This window comes from Trichoderma harzianum (genome assembly GCF_003025095.1).
Source record: "Trichoderma harzianum CBS 226.95 unplaced genomic scaffold M431scaffold_6, whole genome shotgun sequence".
Lineage (NCBI taxonomy): Eukaryota > Fungi > Ascomycota > Sordariomycetes > Hypocreales > Hypocreaceae > Trichoderma > Trichoderma harzianum.
Window position 1 is genome coordinate 727,827 of NW_020209254.1, and position 11,689 is coordinate 739,515.

Below are 11,689 nucleotides of genomic sequence, written 5' to 3' on the forward strand. Positions count from 1 at the left end.
AGATAGAGTAGCGAATATTAGAGAAAATAAAAGCGCCTTGGCAGACCGACCTCCAGCCTCGGCAGAGATCACACAGCGGGACCATTGTCATACGATGACCGAAATGGCGGGCCTGTGATTGGCTAGGGGGCTTTTTGTAGATTGTGGGGGGGCTTGATCTCACAAATCTGTGCCTGGGGCATGTGAAATGCAGTGGGACGATGAATCTGTGGGCTTCCCTGTACATACCGTAAGCACCTTGCTATACCGCTACACTGGTAGTTATTGTACAGAGTAAATGATCTGGAGAGTGTAATTTATCAGATGATGCAGCAATAGCGATAATTCTCAAGACGGAATATTTTTTTCAATTTGTTATTCTATTGCTAGATATGCGTTGCTACGAGCTTACATCTACACTTGCCTTCTCATCTTGAGTGATGACCGTCTCGATTTCACCAAACAACAGTCATGACAATCCATATCTTACACTAGAATAAGACGACTACGTTTTATCTCGCTATAGGTAAATTTAAAAGAGATATCAGCTCGGGCATCCCATGCACAGTTGAAAAACATTGAAGCCATAATTAGGCCAGGCAATTCTGCCGCTATACCAGAGAGGGCTGAATGGACCCTGGAAATGGAAACCAGCCTGTTTGGTGCTAATCCGGCCAAACAGTAGCCGTGGAATCCACTTCTTCCTTTGCGATGGACCAAATTATTCGGAACCCGGCGACGACTTTTTTTCCAGCTTCATCTCGTTGGATGCGTTGAATCTGCAACACTTGCATTACGGCTTACGGACTCAAGTCTCAGTCAGACGATAACACGCGATAACTCATCAAGGATTAGAGGTACTTCAGAGGTACATTTAATGCTTCGGATCCTGAGCAGCTGCAGCTTGCGTCTTGGTACATGTACGTTGACTCGAGTCTTTTCTTCTTCTCGTGTTTTGTGTCTCTAGGTAGGAATGGATGAAGTTGTAATAGTCCAGTGACTATTGCGATCACCGGATGGCTTTGTGTCTTCCATGTTTATTCTTTACTTGCACACAGCAATTACACGTACACTCGTCATGGATTCATTAATATGTAGGTCGCTTTTTACTGAGGGATGCGCTATGGCAAGCGCCGTGCTCGGTATTTTGGCCACCTCCAGTCACCGGACCTGCTGGCGCCTCGTGGCCTGGATTCGAGGCCGGCCTCGTGATCGACCAATAGCGCTCTTTTCATCTTATCTGCATCTGAAGCGGCAACTTGGCCTTATTATCTCGCATATTAGATTGTCCTTACTGTTAGGGGCCGGATTTTGTCTTGTTTTGCTTTGGCTTGCCCCTGTTCATTTTCTCTCTTATATCATTTCGGTTGTCTCTTATCGTCTCATACATTCCTGACTGTTAGCCAATTTGGGCCCTTTGCTTCAATCTCACCAACGCATCCACTCTATTGGGAACCTCAAAGTCAAGTGACTGGACAATATTCATCATACGCCTGCCGATATCTACCTGGAGACCTTACTTTGGTACTTTTCAAGATGGACGCTTATGCAATGTACCCAGCTAGCCTCTCGAAACAAGCTTCATCCAGAATATACCAGGATCTCTGGTCTTCACGAATCCACAGCCTCGTCCAGCTGGCATCGGACCATTCGCTGAAGAAAGCCGTAGCCATGGAGAGTTTCAAGCAGGTATAAGCTATTTTCCACCTATGCCTTTTACATGTACAGCCCATGGTCTATTTTGCCGCACGCATATAAGCCACTTTACACAGCCTTTGGTGTCATCCAGCTGACTCCCATTGCCAAAAACACATCACCATGCACTGAATCACTGGACTCTTTTCAAATGACTAAACACTGAAAACTGCTACTCACACAACTTGCAACAGCGTAGAAAAGGCGTCCCGGGTTCAAAACCACACGTGGGTATCATTGGCGCAGGACTGGCTGGCCTCCGGTGTGCGGATATACTGTTGCAAAATGGATTCCAAGTGACCATCATCGAGGGCCGTGATCGCATCGGCGGCAGGCTCTACCAGGAGAGACTTGGCAACGGTCACTTGGTTGATATGGGACCTAATTGGATACACGGCACTGACGATAACCCCATGCTGGACCTGGCAAAGCAAACGGGAACGGCCGTTGGAACTTGGGATCTGACGTCTTACGTCTTTAACGAGGAGGGTAGCTTATTGCCGGTGCAGGAAGGAGAAAAATATGCCACTCTAGTGTGGGATATCATCCAAGATGCCTTTATACATTCCAACAAGTCATCTGCAGACATCGATGATAGTATAAGTCTGTTGGACTTTTTCAAAGAAAAGGTGGTGGAAAAGATTCCCGAATCCGAGGACAACTTCCAGAAGAAGAGAGAGACGGTGCTGCAGATGTCTGAGATGTGGGGTACTTTCGTCGGCAGCGCAGTTGGTCGACAGAGCTTGAAGTTCTTCTGGCTGGAGGAGTGCATCGAGGGCGGTAAGTTGGCCTGAGTTTCGTGTTGTTTCAGAGAGCAGCCAAGAAGGAAAGGAAACTGATGTTATCGCGTGGCATGACTCTCAGAGAACCTGTTTTGCGCCGGCACATACGAAAAGATCCTGCAAGAGGTCGCACGGCCAGCGCTTTCACATGCCACAATCCAATTCGAATCAGTCGCCGACAAGATCTCCTACAGGACAGAGCAAGATGATCAAGTCCGAGTCCAGCTCAAGGGCGGCCAAACCTTGGCGTTTGACGAGGTCGTCGTCACATGCCCCCTGGGGTGGCTGAAACGAAATCTCACCGCATTCGACCCTCCCCTGCCGTCAATGCTCACAAAGGCCATTGGCTCCATCGGCTACGGAAGTCTTGAGAAGGTTAGTTGCCCGTGCCTGTCCTGTGCCTGTGCCTGGATCGACGAATGAGGACTGCTTCACGGAGATGCTAATCTCGAACCTGCAGGTCTACATTAGCTTTCCCAAGGCATTCTGGCTGCCGGCCGAAGGCGATGGTCGCAGAGTCCAGGGCTTTGCCCAGTGGATCGCTCCCAGCTATCATGCTGAGAACCCTCGAGGGTGGAATCAGGAGGTGGTTGAGCTGGCCAGCATTGCGCCTGAAGCTGCTCACCCCACGCTCCTCTTCTACATTTACGGTGAGCAGTCCGATTACCTGACTGCCAAGGTGGCCGAGCTGGACGGCACGGATAAGAAAGACGCCTTCCTCCTGGACTTCTTCAAGCCATATTATTCCCGGCTGCCGCAGTACTCTGAAGAGTCGCCAGACTGCCAGCCAGTCTGCTGTCTCTCAACTAATTGGGTGCGCGACGAGCTGGCGGGACACGGCAGCTACTGCAATTTCCAGGTCGGCCTGGCAAACGGCGATGAGGACATCAAGACGATGAGACAGGGTTTGCCGGAGCAAGGGCTGTGGTTAGCAGGCGAGCACACGGCGCCGTTTGTCGCACTGGGGACGGCAACTGGGGCGTATTGGAGCGGAGAGTCTGTCGGCAAGAGGATAGCGGAGGCATACGAGCATGAGCACGGCGTGGAAGTGGCTCCATAAGATTTGATGCATTGGTCTAAATGTGTATCCATCCAATTCATTGTACTTTGCCTATCGCAGTCATCTGTGATAGTATTACTATATATAAATATACTCTACTGTACACTTATCTGCATCGCCGTCAGATTCATTCCTCCCATTGGACCATCGTCAAGATGGAGCGCAGGCAGCATCTGGAGCAAAAACTTGGGATGCTCAGATGCCTAACGACTCTGCATGCGCGGATGCATCTGTGGTTGGCCTCTGGCCCTATCAACCTATCTCTGGTGCTGCCGTGACCCGCCGATCCACTGCTAGATGCATATGCCAGCAATACGGACATTGGCTGGCCAACCGGCTCCAGGGGCGCAGATGCGTGCGCTGTCTGGGATTGACGTGATATCGCGATAGGGAAGCGGTGGTGTTTTCATTGGACGCTCTGGCAATGGATGTTGCACTGCCGATATCAGGCCGTAGCCGGTGGCCTATTTTCAGTGGATGATTCTCCATGGCTCGACCTGACCTGACCTGACGCAGGGTACCTCTCGTGCATGCGACTGACTGACGTATCTGGGAGGTACCTCCCGTCGGGCCAAAGTTAGCACGGAGCAAAGCGGAGCTGGCCAGCACGAACCTGCGCCAGGTACAAGCCCGGTGGTACTCGGTGTAGGGCAGTGACACTCTGGTACTCCCCGACTGACGTCGCCAACGGCTAATCGATAGCGGCCCCAGCGGTCAACTGACGCTGCAGCGCCCTGTCTCTGCCTGCCATGACTCCCGCGAACGTCACGAGCTAGCGGGTGAATGGGGCCCTCCAGGGTCCTTGATTCAGGCATAGCGCTGCCGCCATAGGTATAGCTGCGTACTCACCAGGTATCGCCTTAACTGCCTGGGCAGCTCATGAGTTCCCTCCAGCCCCTCGACCGCTTGACTTTCCTTCCGCCTTGACCAGTCCAGTCCACTAAGCCCCGGACAAACTCTCTCTTGCAGCAAGTTTGGAAACCATCCATCCATTCTTCATCTCGCTTCTTCTGCTCCATCCAGCAGGCAAAAGCCGCAAAAGCCAAACCCTTCCTTGCGCCCTGCTTGCCTCTCGACAACCTGCTCTCGCGCCTTTGATGCCTCGTCGTTTCGCCGTATAATCATGAACCTCGTCCCCGCATTTGGCCGGGGGTCTGTTGATATCGCGCCTACCACAGCGTTTGGCTGGCTGTTCTGGAGCCGGTGACGATTCGATTTAACTTTTTTATTTGCTCTTTCGTCGCCAGTGCCCAGCTACCTTGCCTGCCTCTCCTCTCTCCACCTAAGAACCATCCCGATAATCCAGCACCTCGGGACGAACCATCATGGCTGGGCTATTCCAGTCCTTTCGGAGCTCCAGCATGCCTAAACGGCTGCTGCGATATGCTTTATCGCGGCTGGAGCTCCTCGACTCTGACGCTTTAGATATGGACAATCTAGATCTTGCGATAGGTAGAAATACAGTCTTTGAATTTCGGGATGTTGGAGTTCAGCTAGATGTGAGTCTTCTGCTTCTCCGTTGAAGGCCGTTGGACACAATGGGGAAGAGACTAACATCAATTTCAGAAACTGGAGAAGCTGCTGAAGCTACCCGAGACGTTTGCGATACAGAAAGCCAAGGTTTTACTCCTCCGAGTGACCATTCCGATGGACTTTTACACGAGCCCCATATCTATCGAAGTTGATGGCGTGGATGTCAAGTTGAAAGTGGTAACAACCGGTGCCAAGTCCAAATCGGGCCGTTCAACTACGGCAGCCAACAACGACGACGATTCCTCAGCAGTTCCGAATACTGTTGACCTTGCGCAATCATTCCTCGAAACGCAGCCATCATCGGAGCGAAGAAAGCTCGAAGCAGCGCTAGCTGCAGAAACACAAGATCTCGGCGCATCCACTTCCATGAGCGATGACAGTAGCGAAGATGAACCGATCGTGGGCACTGGGCAGCCCTTGTCACTGCCGGGCTTCCTGGCTGGCTTTTTGCAGGGAATCGTTGATCGGATGCAGATAAGGATTAAAGGCGTGGGGTTCCAGTTGGATATGGATATTCCGGTGGATATGAGTTCATCGACTACAGAACCCGTGTCTTTCCAAATAGCCCTGGAAGGCATCGACATCGAGGGTGTTACCACGAGGAGCGAGGAATCTCGAGCGTCCGCCATAGCAGCGCCCAAGGAAGGGAAACGACAGATCTCTCTAGACAATGTCCGCGCCTATCTAATATCTGAGGCCAACGTCTTTTCTACCTTGACTCGGTCATCTTCCATGACTTCGCCGTCGGCAACATCTTCACCTCTTAATACGAGGAATCCACCTTCGAGGCAAGCTACTTCCTTGTCTGTGGAAAGTCTGCAAACGCCTGCTTTTGCGCCTTCCTTCACACCGTCGATGATGTCCTCCCGGCGAGGGTTCCCTGGCCAGTCGTCACAATCGCCTCGAGACAGCGTTCACAGCCAGCGCATGTCGACATCGCAAGCGAGCAGCAGTAATCCATCTATCCAATCGCTGCATTCGAGCTTTATAGATCACATGGCTGAGTTGGATCGACCCAGCTATCCCTTGGGGGATAGCGAAGAGGCTCTTGGAATTCCATACGACCTTGACTATCAGGATGAGGGTGTGCCGGATGACGAATGCCCTTCGACTCCCCGCGCCTCGCTATCCCGAGGATTCAACTCCCCTGATAACGCAGTATTCCACTCACCCGAAGACCCTGAATCGAATTCCTCATCGCCCGCAAGGCGATTGTTTGATAGTGGGCTGTCAAGATCACAAGGCATGGAGGAGCAGATTTCAGCATCAACCTATTCCTTATCGCGACAGCGAGAAGATTTTGAGCCGTCTGGCACTCACTCTTCCACGGAGCTTGGGCCTGAGGGCCATTATGAGCCAGGAAATTTGGCTGAAGATCTTTCGCAATCACATCTATATACCCATGAGGAAGCCGAGAGCATGTATATGAGCGCTTTTTCAAAAGCAGAGAGTCAAGCCGACATATCAGGACTTGAAATTTCTCAACACACACTCCCCCCACCCGTTGATCTAGTAGTCGAACAATCTGTTGAACAAACGGCCCTACAACCAGAAGAACAAACAGCAGAGCTCGCTCGGACCCCTCCAGCCTCTCCAAGGCGAGGTAACCAATCTCCGCCTACATATGCGTCTCCCAAATCCGCCATGCCTGGTGGCTGGGATGACAATGCCTCTCAAGGCTCATCCGGATCTGACAGAACAATGTCCCATAATGCCGTGACGAAGGAGCATTCCCCTCCCAGGGCGGATATACCAGAGCCTCAACCTCAACCAGTTTTTGAAACTGAAGCCGAGCCCAAAGCCGAGTTCGAAGTTGAACAGAAGCCAAACTCTCCAGCAATTAAACCAACTCCAACAGCTGAGGAAAGGAACAGCCCGATGGAAACGGATGAGGAGTCACAACACGAGGATGCCGCCACTCCAAAAGGGCCAACACGAGTTGTCAAGGAAATTTTACATCTTCAGACAATTTCCGTATATATACCTACGACGCATCAACATATAGAAATGGAAGAAGACACTTCTGAATCGGTTGCGGAACTTGCCCGGGCGATGAGCAATTCAGTCTATCCTCAGGCTCCTGGAGCCTTCTCCGTGCATGCACCAGCATCTGGTTCTGTGTTCGATCACAGGCCTCACATACGACGAACTCAGAGCATTGATAATGTTCTAGAGGTCGATTTGTCCCCAGTTTCGATCCGTTTTGATGCGTCTCTGGCATTTGTGCTTGCCATGATTGTTGGAAAGCTTCTCGAGGCAGTGAAGAATGACAATCCTGTCAAAGCCCCAAGCAAGGGCGCTGATAATGCGCAGCAATCAGATAAGGTGCCGGAAATTAAAGTGTCAGTCAAGGAGATATCATTGGATTTCCTAAGTCGACTTGGCGGGGTGACAGACACTCCTCATCGCCACCTGGACCCCTCAGCATTCATGTTTGACCATGAAGTTCTTCTCAACGCAACATTGGGGAATTTGGCCATTTCCGTGTCACCTGTCAAGGTGACTGCCCACCCCGCCGGAAGAGGTAAGCCAGAGAAGCAGGATGCTATCCAGACAACGATTGATCTGGAAACTTTCCGCTTCGGATACACCAATGACGATATTATCTATTTTGACAAGGCTAGACCCATGAGTACGTCTGTAAGGGACACTTTTCTTTCAAACGGGCATGATGTTGGCATCAAGATGACACAGTCCAAGGACAGCGTCAAGACGGAGATTGAGACGCTGCCATTGGCTATCCGTATGGATTTGCAAAGACTTGATGAGACCTTTAGCTGGTTTGGAGGTTTGAGTAGCTTTCTCAATATGAGTGCCTCGATGACGTCTAGCCCATCACCTACACCCAAACCGCCGCCGAAGCCAGCCTCAACGCAGCGGGCGAGGGGTGTACGATTTGATACACCTATCAACCCGGACGACAAATCGGCTACTTCTGAAAATAAAGTCAACATGCGGATAGGTGGTTCCTACATTGAGCTCCTGGGGAAAGAATGTAGCTTTGTCGCTGAGAGCAATGCTATCAAGCTTATCAGCAGAGAAGAAGGTGTCGGAGTTGGGTGTAGTATGATGCGTGTGTCTGGGCCGTATCTAAAGAATTCCTTGGCGGACCCTGCCATCAATACGGAGATACTCGGCATGCGGTTGGAGTTTGTGACGACTCCAAATGATTCGGACCTTGAGAAACTGCTTGGGTTGATCACGCCCTCCAAGGCCAAATTCGACCACGGAAGCGATGAGATCATGGTTGATACTCTTATACGGCAACGAAGGAAAGGCTCGGTACTCAGAGTCGGAGTGGAAACGCTGAATGTGCGGGTGAAAAACTTGGCTCAGCTCGAGGTTCTTCCAACCCTCGGCGAAGAACTGGCCAAGCTGTCCACCGTGGCGAAATATCTCCCCGAAGATGATAGGCCTGGGCTCATGACTCTCGCCAAAGTTAATAAATTTGGCGCGAGCGTTGACATTGGCGGAACCCTTGGACAGCTTAGCAGCGACATTAAGGAGCTTGAGGCTGCGCATATTACTGTTCCGTCTTTGGTAGCTATTGCAGTCTCGGGGATATCTATCAAGCGCAACAAGACCGAAGAGCTCGTCAGTTCCTCAATTCTATATCCTTCGGCTGAGATTGCGAACCGCGGCCCGGTTATCATGGCAAGAATGATCGGAGACGACATTGAGCCTGTTGTGAAGCTGAACCTACAAGACATCAGCATCGAATACCGCGTTCCAACGATTATGGACGTTCTTGGTCTGGCCAATGACGCTACTCCTCAGGACTTTGAAGACAGCCTTGCTGCCTCAGTCGCCAGTCTTGGCGATCACGCCCACGCAGCATTGGCACGGCAGCAGCCCCCATCGCCGACGAAGTCCACTACGAAGCAGAGTAAGCCAATGACTTTGGATGTGTCGTTTCGGGACTGCCTTATCGGCCTGAATCCTCTCAACCAAAAATCAAAGATGGTCGTTGTATTTACAGACGCCCGCCTTGCCGTAGTCCTTCCCAAGGACGAGGTTACTAACGTGAGTCTCGACGTTAACAAGGCGTCTATTCTACTCACGGATGATGCTTCATTGAGCACATCGGATCACCGCGTCTCCTCAAGCGCAAGACGCCGAGCGTCCTCTTCAGCGTCCCCTCAAGTAGTCTCAATGTGTGCTCAGGGATTCGTCGACATTTGCTACATGTCGTCAGCAAAGGTCACCGTCAGTGTCGCCCCAAATGCAGATGGTGAGAAGCAGGTGGAGGTTGACGTTCGAGACGACCTTTTGGTGTTAGAGACTTGTGCAGACTCAACTCAAACTCTAATAAGCCTGGCAAATGCCCTTTCACCACCAACCCCACCAAGCAAAGAGAACAAGTACAGGACCAAGGTGATGCCTGTGCAAGACCTGCTTGCGTCGATTTCAGCCGAGGCATTTGGAAAGCCGGAAGGGGAATACGACTTTGACCAAGACTTTGCGGGTGCACAGGAGATGGCCAAGAGTCAGTCCGATGCGGGCTTTGGGGGCGACTCCCTTCGCGTTGAGTCACAGTTTTACGGAGATGAGCTTGGGGGAGAAGAGCTCTTTGATGCCATGAAGCTTTCCGCTACATCACAGGACGCGAGGATGCAAGGTACCAACTCGGCAGTTTTCAATACTGGGCTCATGACTTCTACCAGCTACATCTCCGAAGACAGTGATGATTTGTTTATTCAGGATGACTTTTACACGGAAAACGCCGCCGAAGAGCACGCCGCCAAAATTTGGAACTCAAACAAGAACACGTACGACAAGGCCCCCGCAAACTTGGTGAAACGCAGCCCCCTTAAGGTGTCTGTAAGGGACGTCCACCTCATCTGGAACCTATTTGACGGCTATGACTGGACTCATACGCGCGACATCATCAGCAAGGCCGTCCATGATGTGGAAGCAAAGGTCTACGAACGACAAGCACGACTCAGCGGGCAGCAGATTTTTGAGGAAGAAATCGAGGACGAAGAGACGATTGGCGACTTCTTGTTCAATTCCATCTACATTGGAATTCCAGCCAACCGAGATCCGCAGGAGTTGGCTCGTGCGATTAATGAAGGCCTTGCTGATAATGCAACGGAGACGGAGTCAGTCGCTACAACAGCAGTGACGGCCACGACGAACCGGACCATGCGTCGAGGATACCCCAAGTCACGGCGCTTGAAGCTACAACGAAGCAAACACCACAAGATCACCTTTGAACTTCAAGGTGTCAATGTCGACATGGTTGCATTCCCCGCTGGAGCTGGAGAGACGCAGAGCAGCATCGATGTTCGGGTTCAGAATCTTGACATCTTTGATCATGTTCCCACGTCGACATGGAAGAAATTTGTGACGTACGACCAAGATCAGGGCGAGCGTGAGATGGGCACCAGCATGGTGCATCTCGAGCTCCTCACAGTGAAGCCGCTACCAGAGCTAGGAGCATCAGAGATTGTTCTTCGGGCAACCGTGCTACCCCTGAGACTCCATGTCGACCAGGACGCTCTCGACTTCATCACTCGCTTCTTTGAATTCAAAGACGATAGCGTTCCGGTGCACTCATCACCCAGCGATGTGCCCTTCCTACAAAGGGCTGAGGTGATGGATATCCCAGTCAAGCTAGACTTTAAGCCGAAACGAGTAGACTATGCCGGCCTTCGGTCCGGGCACACGACCGAGTTTATGAACTTTATCACGCTGGAAGAGTCTAGGATGGTCCTCCGGCATGTAATCATTTACGGAGTCACCGGCTTTGATCGATTTGGCAAGACGCTCAATGACATTTGGTCGCCCGATGTCAGAAAGACGCAGCTTCCAGGTGTCGTGGCAGGCCTAGCACCCGTGAGATCTCTGGTCAACATTGGCAGCGGGTTCAAAGATTTGGTTGAGATTCCCCTCAAAGAATACCAAAAGGACGGTCGCATTATTCGAAGCATATCTAAGGGAGCCGCGGCGTTTGCTCGCACTACCGGCACGGAACTGGTCAAGTTTGGAGCGAAACTGGCCGTCGGCACGCAGTACGCTCTACAAGGGGCAGAGGAGATGCTCAGCGGCGGGGCTCGGCCTGAGGAGAGCTGGGAAGACGATGACTTGGATGCAGACGACAAGAAGCAAATCTCGCTGTATGCAGACCACCCCACGGGTGTGATTCAAGGCATCCGGGGTGGTTATAGATCACTTGCCAGAGATGTGAACCTGGCACGAGATGCCATTATCGCAGTGCCAGGTGAGGTGATGGAGAGTCAGTCAGCTAGCGGTGCGGCCAGGGCGGTTCTGCGACGAGCGCCAACCATCATCTTCCGACCTGCAGTGGGTGTGACCAAGGTCATCGGCCAGACGTTGATGGGAGCCACGAACTCGATTGATCCCCACAATCAACGCAGAATTAACGAGGTAAGAGCATGGTTCCTAGCTTTTTGTGTTGGAAGGACGAATTGGCTAACAGTCTGATAGAAATATAAGAGGCATTAAGTATATGCTGGAGAGAGATGTGTCGTCTCCCCTAATAAGAAAAAAGAAGAGAAAAAAAAGTTCAAATGTTTGACGATACCTGACTACTATATACCTGAGAGAAGCATCTTTGAGTTTATTGCAACTGGCGGTTTTATAAAGCGGTGGCACACGTTGCTCAAAGGGAACAAGC

At 51.5% G+C, this 11,689-nt stretch overlaps 2 protein-coding genes across 2 annotated transcripts; both read left to right on the plus strand.

The window, feature by feature from the left end:
- Positions 1-1,859: 1,859 nt before the first annotated feature.
- Positions 1,860-3,516, plus strand: M431DRAFT_84821 (hypothetical protein; the record flags this gene model as incomplete). The annotated part of the gene is made up of 3 exons (XM_024923476.1): positions 1,860-2,454; positions 2,539-2,831; positions 2,917-3,516. Coding segments are annotated over 3 exons (1,488 nt in total), but the record flags the coding sequence as incomplete, so codon positions are not given.
- A 1,325-nt stretch (positions 3,517-4,841) lies between these two features.
- M431DRAFT_5328 (hypothetical protein) lies at positions 4,842-11,517 on the plus strand (the record flags this gene model as incomplete). Its single annotated transcript, XM_024920875.1, has 3 exons — positions 4,842-5,015; positions 5,083-11,439; positions 11,500-11,517. The coding sequence occupies 3 exons, from the start codon at positions 4,842-4,844 to the stop codon at positions 11,515-11,517; spliced, it is 6,549 nt and encodes a 2,182-aa protein (XP_024774355.1).
- Positions 11,518-11,689: the final 172 nt, after the last annotated feature.